The sequence below is a fragment of the Macrobrachium nipponense genome, chromosome 8, assembly GCF_015104395.2.
Source record: "Macrobrachium nipponense isolate FS-2020 chromosome 8, ASM1510439v2, whole genome shotgun sequence".
Lineage (NCBI taxonomy): Eukaryota > Metazoa > Arthropoda > Malacostraca > Decapoda > Palaemonidae > Macrobrachium > Macrobrachium nipponense.
The window spans coordinates 55,305,070-55,331,507 of NC_087203.1; the positions used below are offsets into that span (position 1 = coordinate 55,305,070).

The 26,438-nt window shown below is 43.2% G+C and overlaps 1 protein-coding gene across 9 annotated transcripts in view; it reads right to left on the reverse strand.

Annotated features, from left to right (window-relative positions):
* LOC135222787 (protein unc-79 homolog) overlaps positions 1-26,438 on the reverse strand; it is an 841,880-nt gene that overhangs the window by 550,262 nt on the left and 265,180 nt on the right. For 8 of the 9 annotated variants that reach the window (XR_010316338.1, XM_064261060.1, XM_064261059.1 and 5 more), the window contains exon 8: positions 22,705-22,815. The exons of the other annotated variant lie outside the window; for it this stretch is intronic. Coding sequence is in view for 7 of the 8 variants with exons in the window: in XM_064261060.1 (XP_064117130.1) it covers positions 22,705-22,815 (111 nt within the window). In the remaining variant the exon portion in view is untranslated. The remainder of the gene's footprint in view (positions 1-22,704; positions 22,816-26,438) is intronic. 9 annotated transcript variants of the gene reach the window in all.

Consider the following 26,438-nt stretch of genomic DNA (forward strand, 5'->3'; position numbering starts at 1 on the left):
TGGAGTACCTGGTAGCAGAGACGGCGGACTACGCTCGGTACTGCCGTGATGAACTGCGCACGACATTATCGTATCGCTGGTGAGCTGCAACCTCATTGACATGGGGCATTTTGTGGGACTCCACATTTTTTTTGGATTGATGCCTACTGCCGATGTCAGGCAATATTGGAGGCGTAATTTTTTTTGAGGTACGCCCAATGTGCCTGGCGTTATGCCCCGTGATACTTTCCTGGTGTTGGACAAATATTTCAACGCCTTCAACCGAAGGGCCATACCCCAGAATAACTCCGATCGCCTCATCTTAGTGCGCCCAGTGTTGGAATACATTCGTAAACTTCGCAAAAATCTCGTGGTTCCTGCAAAGAACCTATCTTTGGATGAGGGGATGATGCCTTACAAAGGACGTCTAAGTATTAAAGTGTATAACCCCAAGAAGCCAAAGAAATATGGAGTGAAATTTTTTTTTATTACCGAGTCCAACACTGGATACGTTGTGGACTTCTTAGTGTATTTCGGAGTATTCTCCACGATGCGTGAAACTGTGTTCAGGCTTGTGGATCGTTTCCGTAACCAGGGATACCACCTGTTTATGGATAATTATTATAACTCGGTATCCCTGGCCCAGGAACTGTATGAAGCAGGTGTTCACGTCAGTGGCACTCTTTGGTTGGTGTGTGGGGCCCCAAATGTCCTCAAGAGGTTCGCTAGCCATCCGCAACATCTGGCAAGAGGAGAGACACAGTGGCAGCAGAAGGGAGCTGTCTTCGTCATCTGTTGGAAGGGTGTCCGACTCCCCATGATTACGACGAGCCATGAACCCATCCAAGAGGAGGTCGTACAGCGGAGGAAGACACACCGACAGGGCCGAGTTGTGTATGAGGAGTTTCGTGCACACCGCCCTACCATCATTGGGCACTACAATAGGCACATGGGAGGAGTTGATCTCTTTGATCAACTCATCCAATATTATCCCTTCGCCAGGAGAACCAGGAGGTGGACCCAGAAGCTCCTCAAGTACATTCTTCAGTTGGCCCTCCAAAATGCCTACATATTCTACTGTGGGTACTACAGAGGATGACCCACTTACAGTTCCTCGAGGCAGCCGGAGATGCCCTCATCCACTTTAATCCCAATGAGTGGCCTTCCATGTCTGCCCCCCTGCCCTGAGCTGCAGATCTGCCCCTAGAGGAAAGGGCAGACCTTAGGAGGGCCAACTTCGATCATCCTGCTCCTGCTGACGCCCCTGCTGCCGATGCCCCTACTGCCGACGCCCCTGCTGCCGACGCCCCTGCTGCAGCTGCCCCTGCTGCCGGCCCCGCCCGCACCAGTTCTCGTCGGGTAGTGGACCCTGTGTGTCGGCTGCAGCCAAGGGATCACACACTGGAGCTCCTACAAGGGCGCAGGCTGGGTGTGCCATATGAATGGCAGAAGGTGAGACACCCAATTCTTCTGTCGCACCTGCAAAATAGCTCTATGCAGGTTCAGGGAGTGTGACCGCAAATACCACACTGCGGTCTTTTATTGGAGTGCGCCTCAGCGACAGACAGTGGAGGGCGCACGGGACCGCCCGTCCCTTCGGCAGTAAGGGCGCGCATCTCCCTCCTCCACCTGTACCTCGTCATGTCGAGAGGAAAAAAATGCAAGACTCTTCAATGGAGGAGGGAGAAAACAAGAATAGAACAAAGAGTCAGGATTACGAGTGAGTATTCTGCATCTATTTTATATTTATTTTTATATTTATTACAAGTTTTTATATATCGTATCTGTGCATGATATTATATGATATTTCATTGTATGCAAAAAGAAAAGTGTCACCTGCATTCCTTTTATTTATGTATTCGTAACCAGAATCGAAAAAAATGTAATAAAAATAAATAAAATCTATATTAAATATATAATATATATATATATATATATTATATATATATATATACATAATATATATAATATATATATATAAATATTATTATATATATATAATAATATATATATATAATATATATATATATATATAATAAAATATAATAAATATAAATATATCTATATATATTTTTGTAATATAATATAATTTTTTACATATATATATTATATGGTATTTTTGGGTAAGCAAAATACATAACAGATCTAAGTAAATATTCAATCATTATATCATTCACTTTTAAAAACAAATTGGAAGTCTCTTAGAACAATATTTAGATTTATAATGAATTTTTTTGAAAAAAAAACCTTCCTTTACCTTACCTCCGCGAGCCGATTCTCGGCCGCAAATCTCCGAAATGCGTATGTCGCATTCTCCTAATATTTGCTCCTTTTCATATTAGGCGTATTATAGAGTTTCATATATGAAAATGTGTGCAATTTCATGCAAAATACAAAAAAAAATATTTGAAGGTTGTAGCTTTTCTCATTTTTGAAATATTTGCATATAAATCACAATAAATAGAAAAAAGCCACATTTGGTCAACTTTGACTACCGAAATGGTCAAAATGACAATTTGTCGAAAATTGCATTTTTCCTAACTATACAAACCTGAGGTCCTTTTACAATAGGAAGGTTACTAGCGGCAGCTGGATAGGTCGTAAGCTTTCGAACAAGGGGTTCGGTAGTTAACTGCTTGCCCGACAGTGTGCGCGCCGCGCGACTGGGAGGTGAAGAATCACTTTTGCTTTAGGCCCAAGCAAAAGCTGCAGAGTGAGGGGTGCCATGAGGTGGGGCTATGTGTAAAAGGACCACAGGTTTGTATAGTTAGGAAAAATGCAATTTTCGACAAATTATCATTTGTTCCGACACGGGATACAAATCTTTCGGTCCTTTTGCAATAGGAAGACTCACTTCTTGGTGGGAGGAATCTGAGTCTTTTGTGAACAGACTGGTGTTCGCCCAACCTTGGAATGCCTCCCTGGTCGTAAGAGCGAGGGAGGGATCCAAACCTCTGTCAGATTGATCGGGGTGTGCACCGCAGGATCAATGGTCAGACCTCTGGACCAAGTACTAAGAGAGAGGCAAGCGTATCTCTTCGTACCAGCAAGCAAGAACAAGTTCCTGTTTGCAAGAGGCAACATAAAGTTATGGGTTTGTCTCTTGTTGGCATCCACTTTCCCCGCCCCCCTTGTAGGAGGAAGTGGTGGATATTCTGCTCCTATCCCTAGTGAAAGGGATAGGATGGGGCATCTTGTCCTCATCCAGCGTAGTGACGACCGTAACCCTCTGCCCATAGGTAGAGGAGTAGAAAAAGATGGGAAAGAAGCGAGTCACACTCTCATTCACTCATCCATTCTTACAGTCACACCAGGACTCGATGCTGTTTCACGCCCTAGCGAGGGTCTGGGTTAGCTACACAACGTGTTGAGCAGCCACCACGGGTCCCAAGGAAAAGGTATCCAAGGACCTGTGGGCAATATCCCGAAGGTAGAAGGAGGTGAAGGTAGTCTGGTTGGCCCAGACCCCTGCCTTCAGGACCTGCGCCACGGAGAAGTTCTTGCGGAACGCAAGGGAAGGACCAATGCTCCTGACTTCGTGGGCTCTCGGATGGACCGTACGGATGTCGTCACTACCATCAGCCTCATACGCCCTCCTGATCACCTCATGCAGCCAGAAAGAAAGAGTGTTCTTGAATACTTCTTTCTTGGTTACCCCGGTGCTAACGAAGAGGCGTCGACACTCAGGCCTGAGGTGTCGGGTTCTCTTCAGGTAGCGCCGTAGCGCCCTCACAGGACAAAGCAGCATCTCATCTGCATCATTATCAATGAAGTCCATTAGAGAGGGGATTGCGAAAGACTCGAACCTGTCGTCAGGGATCGACGGTTTCTGAGTCTTCGCAACGAAGTTCGGGACGAAATCGAGCGTCACAGATCCCCATACCCTGGAGTGTCGTACGTCGAAGGATAGACCATGAAGTTCCCCTACTCTCTTCGCCGATGCCAGGGCCAGCAAGAAGAGGGTCTTGAGGGTCAGATCCCTGTCTGACGACTCTCGGAGTGGCTCGAAGGGTCTTCGATTCAAACTCCTAAGGACGAGAGTCACATCCCACTCAGGGGGCCTGAGTTCCCTGGGTGGGCAAGACCTTTTGAAGCTCCTCATGAGCAAGGAGATCTCGAACGAGTTCGAAATGTCCAATCCCCTCAGTTTCAGAACTAGTGCCAGGGCGGCTCTATATCCTTTCACTGTGGGGACTGAGAGGAGCTTCTCTCGGCGAAGAAATACGAGGAAATCCGCTACCTGCTGAAGAGTGGCTCTGAGAGGAGATAGACCCCGTCTACGACACCACCACAGAAGACACGGCCCACTTCCCCTGGTACACAACTGCAGAGGACTGACGGACGTTTCCAGCCATCTCTGTTACTGCGCTACGAGAAAAGCCTCTCGTTCGCAAGAGATGGTGGATAACAGCCAGCCGTGAAGTTGTAGAGACTGGACTGCTCGGTGGTACCATTCTACGTGTGGCTGGGCGAGTAGGTTGTGCAATGGGGAAATCCTCTCGGTATCTCCTGCAAGAAGAGCCAGCAGGTCCGGATATCAAATGGCCTAGGGCCATTTGGGAACCACCAGGATCATCCTGAGATTTGGGGTGGTCAGCACTCAACTGATCACCTTGCGAATCAGGCTGAACGGGGGAAAGGCGTAAACGAAGAGGTTGTCCCACGGGTGTTGAAGAGCGTCCTCTGCAGCTGCCCATGGGTCCGGCATGGCTGAAAAGAAAACCTGAAGTTTCTTGTTGTGCCGGGTGGCGAACAGATCCACGACTGGTCGCCCCCACAGGTCGAAGAGCCTTTCCGCCACGTCCTGGTGTAGGGACCATTCAGTTCCTATCACCTGATCCCGACGGCTGAGCTTGTCTGCTACTACATTCCTCTTCCCTGGAATGTAGCGTGCTGACAGCTCTATTGAGTGAGCCTCGGCCCACTCGTGCACCTGCTGTGTCAACTGGTACAACGGGAGAGACACTAGGCCCCCCTGTTTGTTGACGTAAGCCACTACCGTGGTGTTGTCGCACATCAACACCACTAAGTGTCCCATCAAGCGGCACTGGAACTCTTGGAGAGCGAGAAACGCTGCCTTAGTCTCCACTGAAGAGACTGCAGGTGAAGACGCCCTTGAGGGACTAACTTCTCGAGTGACGACAGGTGGCCGATAACGACTTGCCATCGCTGCGCTGCCTGTTCCTGCCGAGACAGGAACTGGTTGGCTGCCTCCCTGAATCTGCTGATCCGCGAGTCTGCGGGGAAGACTCGCCCTGCTACCGTGTCGATCAGCATACCCAGGTACTTCATCCTCTGCTTGGGTTCGAGATCGGACTTCTCGAAGTTCACCACGATCCCCAGATCGCGGCAAAACTTCAGTAGTTGATCCCTGTCCTGCAGCAACTGCCAGAAGATGTATCCCGTGCGAGTGGGCCCAAGCAGACACCAGAGTGAACACTCGCGTGAACATCTGTGGGGCGGTTGAGAAACCGAAGCAAAGTGCCCTGAATTGGTACACCGTCCCGTCGAGGAAGAAGCGGAGGTACTTTCTGGAGGATTGATGGACGGGTATTTGAAAATACGCGTCCTTCAGATCCACTGAAAGCATGAAATCGTTCTCCCTGATGGATTGGAGCACGGAACGTGCCGTCTCCATCGTGAACCGAGTCTGGCGAATGAATCGGTTCAGGGGAGGGAGATCTATCACCGGGTGCCAGCCCCCCGTAGACTTTTCCACCAGGAAAAGACGGCTGTAGAAGCCCGGTGACTGATACGTGACAATCTCTACAGCTCGTTTGCTCAGCATGGACTCGATCACCTGTCGTAGCGCCACGTCCTTCGATGAACCTGGAACGTAAGTCTGCAGTTGGACAGGGTTGGAGGTGAGGGGTGGCCGAGATTCGAAGGGTAATAGATATCCCTCCCAAAGGACATCTACTATCCAGGTCTCGGCACCGAAGCAGGAGGACCACGCGGAAGAACCCCCCATCACACCGGAGTGAGACGGGCCCTGAGAAGCTCCCGAACGAGACTTCTTAGGATGGGAGGAGGCAACCTTCTTCTTCTTCGGCTGTGAAGCCTTAGAAGTCGAAGGGGGAGAGGCGGCAGACGACGACGACGAAGAAGACGAAGAAGACAACGAAGACGACGACAACACTTTCCTCTTCTTCCTCTTCTTCTTCGTCAGCTTCCTCAGGACAGACGTTAAATCTACCATCCAGGGCGGAGCCGGGGCTGCTGTTGCCGAAGCAACAGGGCCCGGACGCACCTGTTCGGATAGACCAACGTCTGGAACAGCAACGCCACGAGCAGGAACGACATCGGCAGGTGCGGACATCTCAGGAACAGCAGGAACATCGGGAACGGCAGGAACGGTCGGCATCATCTGGACAGGTACGGCAGGTACGGCAGTCGGTAGAGGCATCACAGGAGGTTGAGCCAGCGTCAGCGACATCCTAGGAATTGGTGGCAGGTCCAGGGGCGAGCTCTTGGGGCAGCGGAAGTCAGGCCGAGGCAGCACGGCAAACCCGGGCAGCAGAGGCATGCCCCCCCTCGGTACGGCGATCGGACTCTGCACTGAGGTGGTAGGCAACACAGACACAGCATGTGGGGAGTACATCAGATGAGGGGGAGTGGCGAACCCTGGGGTTGACAAGGTAGTAGTGGTAGTGGTCACCATAGCATGCGTGACTGCAGCAGACCCAGCTAAATGGTAAAGCAGCCCCTGGACACTGGGCACGCCCTGCAAGCCCAAAGACGCCCACACCTGACCAAGGTCATCCCTCGCAGCAGAAGCACCTGTGGAAGCAACAGTCGGGTGATTAGGGGGGGTTTCTACCCGCGCGAGGGGGGATGAGGCCCACCCCGAACGGACAGAAGACCCCGAGTACAGCTAAACGTCGGGGTACCAAGCGCCCTCCTCCACACTCGACAGATCGGGTGAGGAGAAGGACCTGGATACCCCCCCCCCCCCCCCCGAAGGGGAAGGTGCCATACGTGGGAGCTGAACAGGGGGCAGGAAAGACGACGAAGTGTCCGTCACCAAAGGAGTCGTGGGAGAGCTTTCCGACGACTCCTTTGCAGGCCTTCGCTTCTTCCTGCCCTCGTACAAGCCCCACTGCACCTCTGACCAATTTTCACACACATTACAAGGCTCGGTGCGAGAGCATTCGCGCCCCCGACACCGAGCACACAACACATGAGGATCTATTTCCGGGAAACTGCGGAACTTCCCGCACTTACGCCTTCAGTCCCGGGGCACAGTAGCCCGGATAATCGTTTAGGGCGTGTTTGAATCCATGATCCTTCAATTCACAATGCAACAATATGGAAAACAAAGTTGAAATGATTGTACTTACAATTCAGTTTTCACTACGTAAACAGAAAGAGAAAACCACAACCATGCGAAGCAAAACGACGATGGAGCGGGCAGAGAGCGATGATACACACGTCCACACGCCAGCAGGCCAAAAGCAAAAGTGATTCTTCGCCTACCAGTCACACGGCGCGCGCACTGTCGGACAAGCAGTTAACTACCGAACCCCTTGTTCGAAAGCTTACGACCTATCCAGCTGCTGCTAGTAACCTTCCTATTGTAAAAGGACCGAAAGGTTTGTATCCCGTGTCGGAACAAAAACGTAATTGTAAGCTAAAACTCATACAGTCTAGTAATATTCAGTCATTTATCGTCACTTTAACAGAAATTCGAAGTCTCTAGAACAATATTTAGATTTATAATGAATTTTTGAAAAAACCTTTTTCCTTCCCTCTGTGCGCCGATTCGCGGCCGCAAATCTCTGAAATGCGGGGACCAGAGGAGTACCGGTTTCGAACGGTTCTTCCTCGTCTGGTGCTAGCGGCGCTGCCGCTAAACCGCTAAGTTTGGCGCCAGAGTTCGCTCGGCGCCAGGACCGCGGCACGGAGCAGAAGGCTGGTGAGAGCCGCTCAGGTGACTCTCGCCAGGCCAGCGGCCGCTCTCGTAGCGACCTGCCGGTACCTAGGGTGGACGTGACGGTCTCCGACTGGCTGGTGCCGGCGGCTCGACGCGTGGCACAAAGCTTCGGCTGGTGCCATCGGCTCGATGAGCCGCGACTGGTCCCCCCCCTAAGACGGCTCCTTCGGGAACTTCTAAGGGGGGGTCCTTCTGCTGGTCCTCCTGATCTTTCGAGAACAGGGACCGTCTCTCCTTCCTCAAGGAAGAAGAAGACGGGGACCAGAGGAGTACCGGCTACCACCGATACTTCCTCGCCTGGTGTTAGCGGCACTGCCGCTACGTCAGGTACCGGCTCGGTCTCTCGTTTGCGAGAGATCCCGAGTGTACGGTCTCCCGCGGAGACCGTGCAGCCAAAGTGTGGCACCAGAGTTTGCTCAGCGCCAGGACTGCGGCACGGAGCAGAAGGCTGGTGACTCTCGCCAGGCTAGCAGCCGCTATCGCAGCAACCAGCTGGTAACCCGGGTAGACAAGACGGTCCCTGACCGGCCACAGGCTGAGGCTCGGAAGGGGCTTCCCCGATCGGTGGCGCCAGCCTCGGCTGGTACCAGCGGTTTGACGCACCGCGAGAACACACACCGGTCTCACCGCAGTGGTCTCTGCAGGTCTTCCGACCGTTGCTCCCGCAGGGACCGGGCGGATAGGGAGACCAGCAGCAGCTCCTCTGACACACGAGATCGGGGCCGCTGTTCTCGGTCCAGCCGTTTTCCCCAGGGAAAGCCGCTCGACTTGGCCTGCAGGTTGATGATCGCCTGCAGCCCACAGAGCCTGCTGGTTCTGCCAGCGAGCTAAGGGGAGCATCGGGTCTTCCTCTCCCGTGCCTTCAACTTCCTCGGTTTACACCGGGAAGATCGAGGCACAGCAGGGAGATCGTGAGGGGCGTGCCCCGCACGATCCCGTCATGACGCCGTACGTACCAGGCACGATCTTCGGACCGACCAGGACGTACGCGCAAGTGCCAGGAGGAGATCGAGAGGGGTCTGTCGCGGTTCCCCCTCCTGAAGGGGGAGGTTCTCGGAATATGCTCTTGTTCGAGGGGCTTGACGGTCCTACTCCGCAAGATGCTGTGACTTCCGAGATCCAGACGAATTTTACCCTGGTCATTGCGCTGATTCATCAGCACAACGACCTCGGGAAATTTTCGCCGCTCCCACCAGCAGAGCCCGCGTCACGGCTCAAATCGTTCTAGAGCCCGAAGAAGGGAAACCAGACTGACGGTGGGCTTGCCGCGATCGGAGCTTCTCGACTCAGTTCTGGACCAGATAGTCCTCTCGTCTTCGGACGAGATGGCTTGCTCAGGTCTAGCTGGTCGAACAAGCTATTTCCACCTCCTTTGCCGCGACAGCAGCATTTTCTACGGAGTATTGCAGCGCTCCCCCACCCCCCTTTTTCGGTCCTCCTGAGAGGTTTCGACCTCGACGAAGACTGGAATGAGAGGGCGGTATCGGCTCTCTCCTGTCAGGTTTCGATCAGCCCCATCCAGACGACGTTCACAGTAGCGGCAGACGTTTACCTACAGTAAGAGTTCGTAACCCTCCTGGGGTGGGGGGGGGGGAAGAAAGCCATCGCCGCAAGTTGATGGCTGCTCCTACTCTCTTCTTCAACTGCTAGCTGGGAAGGCGAGCGAGTATCCAATTCCTCCCCCATTCCCTCTCTCCTTACGGTTACGAGGGAAAAGTGGGGATCCTACAGAGACTTCTCTGTAAGATCCCCCTTTGCGGACTGCGCTACCGGGGGGGACCTTCGGGTCCTACCTGACGTAACCCCGCTTGTTGAGGAGGGATCCTGCCCCATTCCCGATTTATTGTTACCACGATAATCGGGAACCTTGCTAATGCTCGAATTCCTGGAATTCTTAGCGTTGGATGAAGACTGCCGCTGAAGGAAGATATCTCACAGTAGGCGACCAATTCTGGAATAGAGAAGAACGGACGGGAACATCCAGTTTGGCTTGAACTATCGTCTTCGGTATTCTGTTCATCATTGAAGCTTTCCCTCGGGGAAGACTTCTCCTTCACTCTCTTCATTAGAGATCGAAGGCGGTCGATCTCCAACCCTTATTCTCTTTTCTTGGAAGGAGAAGAATTTGGGATGGAAATCATTGTTCAGAATCCTACAAATATACTACGTATATTATCCTCGCGACATGATTCTGCTAAGCAGTTGAATTGTCCGAGGTGTAGGTGCGCATCCTAGTTTACTCTACGGATCGTGACCTAGACGAGGAGTATTCTAATTGAACTGCAACTCGAGGCTGCCTGCAACCTCCCAGGAGTTTCCAGTTTCAATTTTATATACTTATGGTATTGTCACGACAACACCAGCTTAGCTTTTGTATTTACTGAAATCCGTTTTGTTTAAATATAATTGCTCGAGCATATCTTTTTATGCTCGTTGGTTCTAGCCAAACGCATTCCTTCATGGAATGGATTACCTGGTAACTCAGGATGACGAGTCAGCGACAGCTACTGTGTATTGAAATGCCCGAGGCAGCTCAGTGCCAGCTGTCGCTTCGAGAAGCACTGTCGGTTATGTCTTTCTCCCCTGCTTTGATTGAATACCAACCGTATCTCTGCCCAACAATCAAGGACTTAGGTCTCTGATTAACGGGGATTCTCGCATACATGAATGACCATCTACTGCTGTGACGCTCGAATTCATCGCCTTCGGTATTGCGAGAATCTACAACAGAGATATCTCTTCGACTCTTTCATCTTTTTGTTTACTGCACAGTAACAGAAGTCTGTAATAGTCTCCTATTGCATCGCACTGCGATAATGCGAATGATTTTTGCAGAATCTGGGTTTGCCCTCAAAATATCTCGTATTCGGAGGTGTGCAATTATTCATTGTTCACCCCAGATTAGCAGATGTATTGAAAGACACCGCCTACTCCCAGACCTGCCAGCTCTACTTCCATGAGAAGCAGTTCTTCAGGCAGTACTTTCCCGTGCTTTCAGTACTGAAAAACGCCCCGCTTTCATTGCAACTACGACTCCTTGCCGGACAGCAATGAAATAGCGGTTTGCGTTTTCAGTCATTTGTAAGCACAGGTTCAGAATCTTGAGAACCGTCTCTCGATTCGGCTGTGAAGACGTAGGTTGCATTCCTGTCCACCTTCATCTTCAACGGCACATAAGTGTTGTTTCTCCTTACCTGAGATTTAACTACTATGGAATGTCTTGCCATCAGAGACCTTGGTCCCTAGAAGGCAATTGACTTTCGCCTGTTGGGCACATGCCTTAAGAGAATCATCACCTCGCTGTCAGGCATCGGTGACAAACAAATACGATTTGTTTAGTCTCTCGGCATAACCCTTTTAAGGCAAAGGTCACGTGATTTGCTCGGTTGCTTGGACAACTTGCCTCACTACCGAACGCGGTCAGTCGGCAGCTGTCAGTGCGCCCGAGTCAGTTACGATCTTCGCTGTGGACTTTGTCTGGTTGTTCCAGATCGATCTTTACTTCATCCTATGGATTGTCCCAGTACCCATAACATCGACACACAATGGAGTGTCAGTGTCCTATCCACTACCGAGAACGTCGCTGCATGGGGATAGGAGATTACGAAACGCTTCACTGCAGCCTTGGCTGCAGACGGATAGATCAGTATGGGTACTAGACATCACCGAATCCAAGAAGAGGGATAGAACTGCATGACTTTCCCTGTGAAGTCAAGCATCCAGGGGATGGGGATCCATGACGCTCGACTTCATACCGAACTTTGTAGCGAAGACTCAGAACCCTTCGGTCCCTGACGATCGGTTCGAGTCCTTCACAATCCCCTCCCTGGTGGACTTCACCGCCTTCGATGAGAAGGCAATGCTGCTTGTCCTGTGAGGGCGCGACGGAGCTGTCTGAAGATACTCGGCACCCCAGGCTGAGTGTGGGCGCCTCTTCGTTAACACCACCATAGTGGCGCTAACTACATTCCCTCGCGTTCCGCAAGAACTTCTCCGTGGCGCAGGTAGTGAAGGCAGGGGTCTGGTCCAACCAGACCACCTTTACCGCCTTCTACCTTCGGGATATTGCCCACAAGTCCTTGGATACCTTTTCATTGGGACCTGTGGTGGCTGCTCAACACGTTGTGTAAGCTTACCCAGCACCCTAGCAGGCAGAACAGCATCGATTCCTTGGTGTGATTGAGGGAATGAATGTGGTGAATGAGAGTGTGACTGGCTTCTCTTCCCCCATCTTTCTCTCCCTCTACCTGTGGGCAGAGGGTCTCGGTCGTCACCATGCTGGAAGAGGAAAAGATGCAAGTAAGCCACCTGACAGAGCTCCAGTCTATCCCTTTCATTAGGGATAGGTGTAAATATCCTCCACTTCCTCCTACAAGGGGGGGGGAAGTGGATGCCAACAAGAGACAAACCCATAAATTTTTATTGCCTCTTGCAAACAGGAACAAGTTCTTGCTTGCTGGTACAAAAGAGATACGCTTGCCACTCTCTTTTGTACTTGGTCCAGAGGTCTGACCATTGATCCTGCGGTGCACACCCCGATCAATCGGACAGAGGCTTGGATCCCTCCCTCGCTCTTACGATCAGGAAGGCTTCCAAGGTTGGGCGAACACCAGTCTGTTCACAAAAGACTCAGATTCCTCCCACCAAGAAGTGAGTCTTCCTATTGTAAAGGACCGATGGTTTGTAAAACGTGTCGGAACAAATGGCAATTTGTCGAAAATTGCATTTTTCCTGACTATACAAACCTGAGGTCCTTTACACATAGCCCCACCTCATGCCACCCCTCACTCTGCGTCTTGCATGGGCCTAAAGCAAAAGTGATTCTTCGCCTCCCAGTCGCGCGGCGCGCTCACTGTCGGACAAGCAGTTAATTACCTAACCCCTTGTTCGAAGCTTACGACCGTTCCAGCTGCCGCTTAAGTAATCTTCCTATTGTAAAGGACCTCAGGTTTGTATAGTTAGGAAAAATGCAATTTTTGACAAATTGCCATTTTTCCTGTTATTTTACTTACTTTACGAGAGTTAAGGTGATATTTTGCCGGTCGACTGTAACTAATCTGTTATTTACCTTTGAACTCTTAACGTCGGTAAATCTCACCCGTAGTACCGTCATGTAGTTTTCAACTGTAAATTGCGATTTAATTACAGTCGGTCGAATAAATATTACTTTAAATTCTTGTTCAGTAAGTAAAATAACATAGGAAAACGTCAACTGCCATAGTCTACTTTATCGCGGAATGCGGGCTTAGAATTACCAAAACGAACAAATAGAATTATGTATCCTTCAAAACAACATTCGCTTCTACAAACAGCTAACGATTGCAAATTGTAATAAGCGCCTACGTGCCTACTGGCGAAAAAGCCAGTTTACAGTTTTTCACGCACCTTAAAATCATTGTTCCACAGTGTAAACTAAAATATTTTTGGATGAAATAAACGAAGGCTGAGACTCTCGGAGATACCGATAATAAATCGCTAACGCCGACGTGCACTAATGAGAAACGACAGTTTACGGCTTTTAATGAACACTAAAATAATTGTTTCCCCTTATACACTAAAAATTTTTGTTAACTGAAATTTAAATTGCACACTTAGTTTTCAACTTACATGTTTCAATGAACCTCGGTAATAGGTAAATGAAGAATAAAATTCTCGGACCTTACCTAACGATCATAATGAGCACCAACGTGAACTGGAGAATTCAGCTGATTATGGCTTTCCACTAACAATAAATCATTGTTTTAGTCTATATAATTTTTTTACTGAAATTATAGTTTACATCCAGTCTGGTTCTCCAGCTAAACACGATATTTTTCTTGCTTGTTATGATGGTTTTTGCATGTTTCATACCATGATTGTATTCTGAAATGCTTAGTATTTTACTTCGATGAATGTCGAACGAATTCGTCGTTAAACGCGTTATTCTCTTTATTTCGAGCCGTTTCAAAGTCATATCCCGCCTATTACTAGTATTACTAATAGCATTAATTTTTAGTCATATTATGTTATCCATTGTAATGGCATTGCATCGACCCATAACCAACAACACAGAACTAGTTTCGACACAGCCTGCTGGGCAAAGTTCTGCCAATACTTTTTATCCTTTTCTTTCCCCTATATTTTAACTTCATCATTTTATAACTTCATATAATGTATAATTTTATTCAAAACAGTGTAGTTTATTTAACACATTGGCCTCAATATAATACTAAACTTTTCTCAGAATCTGCACAATATTTAGCAGTGACTTTAATATTCTAAATACCTCAAAATTTGGTATTTCATAATTATCGCTATTAGTTTTTTCGTCATTTATTTTTATTGTAGAGGGTAGTGAGATGAATAAAAATAATGAATGAACTTCGGCGATCACGGGGAGTTTGAATGTTGCCGTCAAAACATAAAGCACAACGCCATCTATTGAGGAAAGAAAACACTAAACTATTCGCTAATGGGATAAGCAATTAAGCATCTTGTAGCCAGGATCTGTAGGGATCCTGCTTGTAGCATTGATAAAGATTTACGCAATGCACTTCTTACCTCTACTGTCATCTGATCTCATGGGTGACATATCGAATGCGTATGTAAATACACAATTGTATAAAATATATCAAACTGTATTACATGTAAGTCTTTCAAGCATACTAAGAGTAAGGAATTCGCAATGCCAAAAATATGCCTCATTGTTTTGATTAAAAGGATTGACTTGGTAGAGATTCTCAAGTGTAATACTTAAAAAAAATATCATTATTTACAAGTTAACATAAAAAAACATATTTGACTTCACACATTTTCTTTTCATTACTAGGAATTCACACATTTTCTTCCCATTACTAATAATAATTATTCTCACTAAAACAAAGGAGATAGAGCATACTTTTTATTGTCTTGAAGTTGTAAACAAACGAGGCGCCACCCGATCGCGCAACGAACTAATATGGACCGATGCAGGGGTCACACATTCACGTATCACAACGGCGTATGCCCACGTATGTGGATCGTGGGCATCATCGCGCTGAAATGACCTTGAATGAACAACTGGTAAACAGGACACGGGCTAACGGACATAAAGCCATCACCGTAATTGCGCCGCAAATGTACGCGCAAAGAAAGCAAGGTCGGACGTCTACCTGAAACTTACGCCGATAGTGTAAGACCACGCCCACCGTTGTGGTGCCATAGGGTACAAAAGAGCGGGCCTGTGAACAGAGCTTGCCATTCCGTAAACAATCATTGTAACAGCTAATTTCTTCGTTGTTTTCCTACAAATTAATCTGTTTTAGTTTTATGGTAACTTTTTGATAGTAGCCATCTGTAATATATATATGTAATTAATGTAACATCACAAATAAATGAACATAGGATAAGTACTATATAAGACTAGCACTAGAATTTTCTTGCTTCGATTTTACCATTCAGACATACACTTAGACTTATAAAACTGTTGACTATGGGCGATTTATATTTAAGCGATATAGAATAACATCTAATAACTTATCAAACATTCTTGGAAATAAATAGAAATTCTATCTATTCAAGATAATACTTTTTAGATGTATATAGGAATTCCTCTCAAATATTTACATTATTTGTTACACCATTATTGTAAGACTGCTATTCAGAAGAAATAAATATCTTCGACGTCTTGGCTATCCTCCGTCAAGGGAACGTTCTGTCCCTCGTCAATGGGGGTAGCTTCATGGAGAGTTTCCGTGTCGCTGTCATCAGTGGAAGTTGACATTTTCTCTGTCCTGAATGTCTGCAGGAGTGGTTGTAGGAGTGGCTGTAGGAGTCTTTTCCGGGCCGAAAGAAGGTCCTGCAAGATGTGACGTTGATGGTCCCTTTCTTGGTCGTTTTAGGAGGTTTGGCATCTTGAAGGGCGTTGTGGAGAATGCTTGAAGGAAACTGCTGGTCTCGGGAGATGGAAACAACAGCTGACCTGAGGGCACCGACCTGACCTTTTATACCACGCTACAGCGTTACCATGTCGTACAGGGTTGTAAATGTGTGAATCGGTTTCGCCGTAGGCTACAGCGCAATTAGGAGGCCCGCGTGCTTCGCCGCGGAAAGAAAACAACGACGGCAAACGATGCTGGTGACCCTAGCGCTTACCCCGCAGCAGTCACCGTGGGTCCCAGGTGCAATGCCTGGAGCTACGTCAGGTGACATTTGGCGCGACCACCCACGACTTGTTTTGAACATTTCAAAACTGGAGTGGGCTACGGCGACCTAGTGGGCGGAGCTTAGCGCCCAGACGACCCGTCACCGTACGTCTACGATTTTACATATGTTTTACGTTACATTTACGGTTTACTGACGTAAGCTGTTGCCAACTACCAATTTCCTCTCATACGTGGGCGTGCGTGCATTGATACGTGAATGTGTGACCTTAGCATAAATCAAGCCAACCATTGGAGTTCTCAAACCATAGAATGCCGACTTTAAGAGGTTAAACCATATCACTTTTCTTTACAAATTATATTAAAGCCTTATTTATTGTTTTAGCCATAGATTTCAAGGTTTCTAAAACCTAGGCTAGGCTCGATTATTGGCAGTAAATAGCTTTTCTCTTGGCCATCGTAACTCCAAGTTGTTGTAAAACGAGTACGTCGTTAAATGAGAAGTACCTGTAATAGAAAACAAGCGACAGCACAAAACAAGAAAACTAACAGAAAAATGTTTTATTATTCTGGCTGGAGGCTTCCGAAAAATGACCTTCGACTTTGATCTAAGTCGAAAACTAAGCATTTCCAAAAACAATCATGGTATGAAACATGCAAAAACCATCATAACAGGCCAGAAAAATATTGTGTGTAGCATAATTTGTAATATGAAAAAGAGCTTTTAAAATACCTTCTTAACTGTGTGATGGGCCAGGTGTAGGTTTGCCAAGAGAGTGAGCTTCGTCAGTGCCGGTGCCTTCTTCACTGTTAGTGACGACAGTAGTACGTGTGCGGCCTTCAGACTGTGGCAGATACAAAACAGCAGCAGCTTTGAACAGCTCTCCTCCACTTGTAATTTCCGCAAAAACAGTTACTGGGAAAAATACTGGACAATGTATTCTGTTCTGAGCCACAGCCTCTTCATCCACTCCTTTACGTCTTTCCAAAGCCTCTCAATGTTTTGTATGTAAACTGTGCTGTTCTTCGGGTCCACAAATGCTTCCGAGTGATTAACCACTTTATGTGTGTACCCATCGTCGCCTAAACTTTGTAGGCCACCCAACCATCAGACATTACCAACAACCCTGGGCAGATGTATTTTTTATAGTAAGTATGAGAGTCTTTGCGCTCTTATGAAGAATTTCCTTGCCCTCAATTAAGGGTATTATTGTGAAATTTTCTGTTCTCATGCTCCACCCCACTGAACAGCCACACTTGCCTCAACTCTTCTGTGACCGCACTTGGCTCTCACAAAAAATGTCTCCTCAATTTCGGCGATGACATGCGTACCCCCAATCGTTGGCTGATTTTCTAACCAAGCACTTGCCACCTCGCTGCAGAAACTGTGCCAATCCACAGATGTATTTGGTGACCATTGTGGGGAACTTAAAATAGAGGAGTGTTCCCAAAACTTTTGACACCAATGATTGGAAAAACACAAAATTTGCCAAGCAGGAAGGTGTGTACTTCACTTACTACAAAATTACAATACTTCTTGCTCTTACTATAGTACACATAACGGTTGGATACCCACTGCTTCCTGTCTTCTCTGTAGGCTACCTACAAGGTTTATCGCACATTTTGCACAAAACCTGTATGGGCAGTACACAAAGGTTGGCGTTCCGCAACTTTAGTCAGCACCTCTGCAACCTGTGGAACCCGTTTTTGGTTGTGGACTTGATTGGCCGCTACCACGTGCCAAAAGTAGAGGGTTGCGGAACTCAAAAATTTTCAGTTTACTGAAGAGTGAAAAATTGGGGTTTTAAAAATAAATTCATTTTATAAGTAAATTTTGGTTTGCGACTAGTGGTACGCTCAGGGGTTCAAAATGTTATTTTTGAGATCTACACAGCTGTGTAGGTTATATAGATCTATGGTTTATTGGTAACTTTTCAACATTAATTAATTATATCTCCAAAACTATTAATTAGAGAATGGAAAAATGAGGCCGTTTTGAACTCCTCAATGCATACTACCTACCTATGTGGATTTCAATGTTGGGTTGCAGACTGGGTGTAAACTATAATACCATTTTTTTTAACTGGAGCTTAAAAACTATGCACTTGCTGAATCAATAAGCAAAGAACAGACTTCTCTGAGCTCTGGTTTCTTGCATGGTCAGAGAAAGGAATGGCATCTTGGTCAGATGTTGGTCGTATGTAAACAATATGATGGTGTGTATGCGCACAACCACTAATTCTTTCTCTTGCAGTTTTGACATAGAAGGAAAACCGGGTATTAGTGTTCGCTGAGGATAATAGAAAGTGCCCACTTATCCTGAGTCCATTTATACTCTATCTCATGTTATAATGTTTATCATTGCAACACATATTTAGCCATAAGACCGGTTAAGATAATTCTTTGACATTAGTCTGGCCACAATGGAGCTCTGGGTAGACCATGGAAAGGGTATACTCCATGAGGACAAGACAGTGACTACGCCATAAAAAATCTAAGGTTTAAGATTGTACTTTAGTGTTTGCTGTCGCATTTTTACGTAGTTAGTGAGCTTCGGTGAGTTATGGTTGTTTGGCTTTTCATCTGTGTTAAGTTTTTTTTCTTCTTCTTCAAGGTAAACTGTTTATTTATTGGTTGTTGATATTTGAAATTTGCCAATGTAGTATTAGGCTTCAGTAGCTACATAATCTGTATTCCTTTGCTCCTATAGTCGATTGGGGTTTGAGTTTTTATCCACACTCTGTTGAGATGTCCCAAATACTTGAGCAAGTACTAAATATGTACTTTTATACAGTGCATTCAGTTTTGTTAGTAGTGCTGCAGCAAACAGTTTTTTGCACAGTGGCTACTTTTTTCAGTATTGGACCACGCAGTATTACAGGCGTCTTGGATTGCCAAATAAGCTTTGCAATAGTTTTCAGTTGTCTTTTTTTTAAGACCCTCATCTTTTACATAGCAATCTTAGTTGTCAGGTGTGTTTTACTACTGCTGCATGCCAGATTAGATGAACTTGAGGAGTCTTACAGGGTTGAAGAAGAGAACTATGCAGTGTTTCATTAAAGATAGAAGGAAAAATTCATGTTTAATGAGACCATGAGCTGTAGCTGAGGCATCTTTGGCTTACGAGGGCACATCCCCAGGCAGCTGTACCTGAAATGGATCTCAAGACAGCTGACATCCCCCTGATGTAAAAGAAATTTATAGACATTTACGGATGTCAAATTGAATAGCTTTCAAGTAAAAGGTGGAGGTTGTCAACAATTTGAGATCATTCTCGCATGATGTTGTCATCAGAAAGAATAAAAAAGCTCACTCATGAGAGTGTTGCCTATACTACTGTACCCATCCTCAGACTCCCAGAGGTCATTAACCTATTCAATAAATATTTCATGAGACTGAGAGGAGGATGGGTATATTTTTCAGACCATCCTGTATATTTTTCAGACCATCCCAAGAGTGTAACATGTGTCCAATTTCCAAGTTTCTGAATAAAAGAATTGGCAACTTGCTCATGAGTGATTTTACAAACAGGTATACATTAGAAGCTCAAATAACCCTCTTGCACATGTATGAATGTTTGGATAAGAGGTTGTCATATCGTATCCTCTGTAAAGAGAATCTGTCATAACATTTTGAAAACTATGAAGAAAACTTGGATAGCATGACACTGTCCAAATTGTCCCAAAACAAATCTGTGGAGCCAATATAAATTGAGTTCCTCACTCCTGAAGGCAGGACATTGTTGTTGATTTGATGACACTCAATGGTTCCCGACTTGGTAGCAAGAAGTCTTCCAAGAGATAAGTCTCTTTGCTTGTCTGTAGTGTCATGGAATATTAGAAGCTCAGGGTCAGATGAAACTGAAGTGTATCCAAATATCTGAATGTAACCCTCTGTTCACTGGTTCTTCTTCAGTTTATTTGTTTATTTTTTTACGATAGATGTGCTCTGGAACTTTTCTCTCATCATGATCGTTCTGTGTTTATAATTTCAAAGCCTTATCCTCATAACTATCAAAGTTATTCAAGGTCAAATTCAAAGAAAAATAAGAACAATATGATTAATAATAATACATGTGCTGTAACTATATCCTCCCTATAAAGAAGTTTTCTTCAACAACAGCAAAAAAAAAAAAAAAAAAAAAAATGCCCAAAATGTAATGTGCTGTAGTTTGTCAATTACAACACTGAAATAATTTTCCATATGACATCAATTGTTCCAGAAAAGTAAACAAAAAACAATGGCAGTAAATTAGCACAATTCACACAAAAATATGCTAGATCAAGAAAAGCAATATCTAATCAAAGCATAGTAAAATTTACCTAATTCCAATTTTTGCAACCTATCAAGGAAAGGCAATGCAGGGTTTTTGTCACCATTAGATTATAGCCTCACTTATTAGGAGACATCACTTATAACCATCCTTCTGCGCAATTGGACCCATTAACAACGCAAGTACTTTCAAACAACTTGAAATCACATGTGAATGATAAAGACAATACAACCTACTGAAGGATTCTAAATAAGTACATAATACTAGTACACCTGAACTGTAAAGAAATTATGGCAATATATGACAGGATTGAGACAGTAAGTCCCGACCCTAAGGTATCATACCATCCTGAAGCTTGGACTAAGGTAACTCCAGGGTCCCCATACTTAAATTACTGTTGGCCTTTTCTCTGTGAATTTCAAGTATGCATTCTTATCCAATTTCTCTACAATACAGTAACTGTGAGTTCTGATAACAAGAAAAAACTCCGGTTAATTATGTAGAGAATTCACTATAAGAATCAAATGGAGTACACAGCACCAGAATATCAGGATTAAGTGAAGCAGTGTAAAAATCACATAAACTCTTCATCACATACACAAAACATTATTCTTACACATACACATCCTAATTGCATATACTGTTCTTTAAAACATTCTGCTAGCAATTATGCACATAATCATCAACAATAACACATGCCATAGAACATCACTTGTCAAGTCATTTATTTACACAAAAGGAATCCATACAGACGTAAAACATTTGTAAAATTCAAAGAGATCATTAATCAGGCAACAAAATAGAATACATTACCCAAGTGTACACTAAATTTATAGGCTTGAAGACTCCTGGTTCTCTTTATATATATATATATATACTTCTATTATCAAACCTTTTATGATGTGCATTAGACTATTTTGGAAATGTCTTTATGGTGACAACTTGCAATAAAAACACAATACAATTAGCGAAACAAAACTTTCTAGTAGCTAAAATATTTTTATCAATAGAATCCTATTCTAAAACTGCAATTATTACAGGCTATCTATCTGATTTGCATCTCATACCATGCACATTCATAAGCTCTCTCTGAATTACTGTTTGCCTTGTAAATATAATTAGATACATATCATAATTTAGAAAAAAAGGACACTTTCATATACTAATAATATTGGCAATTAATGTGCAACAGTTGTTAAGATTAACAATGGCCATGAAAATAAACAAGTCAATAACCAAAACATAATTAATGCACTACATTGCACAGTATGTTTCTCTATTGGATAACCCAGCAGGCATATACTACGTACAATGCCCGAAAATAACTGAGGAATTAAATATGGTAAATGTAATTATGCCACACATGAACCATCAATCATAACATAAAAGCTAGGGAATAATTATATGACACTGAAGATTTTACTTTTAACTGGGATGTCTACGCAGTTTCTTCTGCAAAAATTCTAATACTGTACAGTAATTATAAATAGACAGCAATTTTTCTGACACAAGAGGGGACTAAAAGTATACTCCAAATTACTATAGATTTCGTGCCAATATATATATAATATAAATATATATATATATATATATATATATATATATATATATATATATATATATATTTCAGAGCTCTGGGCATTTAAACAAATATCATCACAATTTAAAGAAATCAAACACTGAGTGCCACATCCCAGTTGCATTTCCTATGAACAATGTAACATGCTATTTTGTAGTCCTCAATAAAAAGCAGTATTACTGCGTGCATAACACGCCTGGAAGTAAGGAAAGGGTGAGATTTTGCAGGCATCAGGAAAAGGAACAATCACGGAGGACAAAGTGAATATGTAAAAAAAAGTCAAAAACCCTTCGCAAACATACGAATCTGATAATGATGTCACTCGTCATCCTGATTTCATTCCTTTTCCCATCAGTCTATTATTAATGGTAACATCAATCTTATTGGCCTGTAAAAGGTCCAAGGAGAGAACATAGCTGGGAAAGGGGGAGAAGGCTGATTCAAGAAGCTGGCAAGTCAACTGAGAGCCATAGCAGAGACAATGCAGTTGAAAGACCTGTCTTGTTTGTGACAGTTATGGGCGTGGAGATTTTTGGAGGACAGGCAGGAAAAGGCATATTGGGGAAAATTTTTCTCCTACTTATCAGATCTTTTCCCTTAATTTAACTGGGATTGTGTCATTTGGCAGCAATACAAAAATGAATCTTTGAACCCTGTGCCATGACTCGCAGCTCTTTCTAATCTTTCAAAATCCATAAATATGAATCATGAGCACTAAGGGGTACAAGTTAGTGTATTATACATTAAATTATATCTAGATATAAAAATCTAAGTGTAAATATATATATGGGACCAATAATTCAGGCAGGAAATTGGATACCTTTTGGACTTTTCGATTCCCCACTGTCAGAATTTGCAGTCTGGGATATCGAATCACTTTTCGCGGCCTGTGCCGATTTATTGAACATTGCCTTCAACACACTTGATATGTCTAGAATAGAGAATACACACGGTAGAAAGTGATGGAGAATGCTGTTTGGACGCTACATCTATGGAGTTAGAAAACAGGAGGAGAAAGGGCTTAGATGGGAAACTTTCCACTGATTCTGCAACTGACACATTAATATCCCTTACTAAGGGATGTTTCATGGAATCTTGTGAAAACTTTCCCCTGAATACACTGGAAAATGCAATATAAACAAGTCACAGTTACACAGACAGATGATTAACATAAATAAAGCATGAAAACAGCAACAAACAAGTCTTTGATTTTTCTGTTGACTTCAGCCTCAATGCAGACACTGCATCGTAAGCCGCAAAGGAATGAGGCATTTACAAGGATGGGGTGACTTTCAAGGGTTTGAGGATGAGGTGCTAACATCCAAAGTCATCAAGGCTATGCTTCAGAGTGCTCAGCAGCAGCAGGTGTAACAAAGCCTCAGTACATCAGGTAGTGAGCACCTTCACAACCTGAGCCCTGCTTTCATGCTGTTGTGTCACATCATCTTAGTTTGGTATCCTTTAGACTGGTACAAATGTTATATGACTATCAAAAACTAACAAAGGCACATTCTTTACTCATGTAAACTTCTCATTTGTTATGAAAGTGAGACATTTGTGTTCAGTGATCAGTCTGCACTGCAATGTTTCATGAATGCACAAAAGCAGCCCTTGGTGATAAGCAAGTCATTTCATTCAACAAGAAAGTTTACTTATTTCAGTCATCAGAAAATAACCATCAAGTTATGAGGTGTACATTAAGATAAGAAAATGAGAGCTGTACCTGAAAGATATGTCGAAACACAATATCCCTGTCCTAATAAGAAACACAACAAAATTTATTTTCAAGTACCAAAAAATATCATATCAAACGTCTTTTTCGTTTTGACTGCAATCAATAAAGCAAAGTACCTAAATTTGGCTATATTTCTTTAGCAATTGTTAAAAAAAAGTTGACAATAAGTAAAAATAAATGTACGTAAATTTGGCTATCATTTCTTTAGCAATTGTTAACAAAAGTTTACAATAAGAAAAAAATAATGATACAGAATTTAAGTCTGCTGAGGAAATTACAATTTCCAAAAACTACTTACCTTAAACAGTCATTAACCTTTACCAATATTAATAAAAGCTGAATTTTGTGATATGATAAAATTTTATACACATCACTTAACAAGTGAATATTATACACATTAAGAATAATGAAAGTTAAAAAATACACACACACACACACACACACACACACACACACACACACACACATATATTATATATATATAGATATTATGATATATCTAAATATATATATATCTAGAATATTATATATATATTATATATATAAATATATATTATATTATATATATAATATATATTATAATATTATATAATACCTATATATATATATATATATAAATATATATAAATAATATATATATATATATATATATATATATATATTATATATTATATATTATTTATTATAATATATATTATATATATATTATAATATATATATATAGATATATATATATATATATATTATATATATGATATATATATATATATATTATATATCCAATAAGAGTCTTAATAGTCCCCATCATTTTATAGCATTATATATATATATATATATATATATATATTATATATTATATATATATATATATATATAATATATTATATATATATTTATATTTATATATATATATATATATATATTGTCATATGTTAACCAAAGAAAAATTTCTTAGTTGATAAGAAGTGAAATTCGTCAGCTCGTGGGCGCAAACCAAGGAACCAAGAAATCAGAACGTGATAGCCACGTGGGTAAAAGCACTTCACTGTACGTCCAGATTTCTTGGTTCCGTGGTTCTCGCCCACGAGCCGCCGAATTTCTTGTCAACTAAAACAAAAAATTCCCCTTCAGTTATCATATATGAAAATATATTAATTCCGAGGTAGAGTGAATTAGATATTAAAGGACATTTGTAGCTTAATGTGTATATATGATTCACGGTGATGTGATAACTCATATTATATATTATATGTGTGTGTTTAAGTGAAACTCTGCAATTCATGGCACAAAGTTTCAGTCAATGACGCCTCTCTTAGGTATGTTATGCCACCATAACTCTATTATTGGCACCTTATGCCGCCAATAACTGAAACTTGGTCCATTATGGCACCATAATCGCTGATTTTATGGCGCTATACAAGCGCCATTAAACTAGATCGCCTTTAACCCTTAGGAGCCAGGGTAAAAAATCGATATGCAGCACCCCATGCTGGCAAAACTTTCAGGTCGGCAAATTTACTAAAGAAAAAACATCAATGGAAAGAAGAAGAGATGCAAATGCACATGGTGAAAGAAAAAAATTCTAAACAATTTTTCCTACCCTCCACGAGTTGGAAATTACTATTTACAACTCCTTGTTAGGCCTCTTACAAGACAATTGTAAATTTTACCAGTTTATATGTTTTATCTAATAAATATATAAACTGGTTTTATCTAATAAATTATTTTATTTTGTAAAATTATAATTACAGCTCCCACAAAATCAAAATAGATAAGAAATATAATCAGTAACAAATTCTTTGCACATTTTTTTAAAAAATCTTTATGTAAATTTACCAGGAACGAAGACTCAGTAACTTTTTTTATTTGTACATGTTTTTCTATTTTTCTGCACTTTTCTTTGCAAAATTACATTTACAACTGACATACTATCGTAATAGACAAGAACAAAAACCAACAGCAACCCGTTGGTATATTTATGAGCAAATTTAAAGATAGATTTCATGTGAGAGAGAGATGTACTAAATTCCCATTTCAAGTCAGAAGAACTGAAGTCCTGAGATGCCCAGACTCGTGATTTTAGCCAGTGTAAAAGTTGCCATTAGTGAATTTATGGGCTATAAAAGTATTGGCACCTCTTTCCCTCCCAATTCTTTCGAAATCGATCGCGCTTAATAACGTTTACCTACATGATCAATCCATCCACCACCCCAAACCTGTTATTACTACTCCCGTGAAGCAATCCATCCATTAAGGGTTAACTGAGTTTGCTGATAACCAGGGACTGCCTTTGTGTGTGTTCTGTTATAACAGAATGGAAGAGGGAGACAGCAGTCTCTGAAATATAGTATTTATCTCTCTATATTTTGGTGATTTTTAGGGGCTCCTTTATTAGATATATAATATATATATATATATATATATACACACACACACAGTGACGACACCCCCCCCCCCCCGCCCCCCCACCTCCCCCCCCGTATTCATGTTCTCCAGATTCGCAGGCTCACGCATTCGCGGATTTCTCTCAGGAACATTTCCCGCATTATTTGCTGAAAATTCGCCTATTTGTGGTACTTTTCTATGAAAAATACCCACAAATTCCTGGTTTTTTAAATCAATTTCATCATAAAATGCACTTTTTGTGATAAACTATTAAAAAACCAAGTATAAACATTTTTAGTCGGAGGTTTTAAGCATTTTTATAAGGGTTCCAACTATTTGCAGGTTTAACTATTCACGGGGGGGTCTGGTGCGCATCCCATGCGAATACAGGGGGGGGGACCACTGTGTGTGTATATATATATATATATATATAT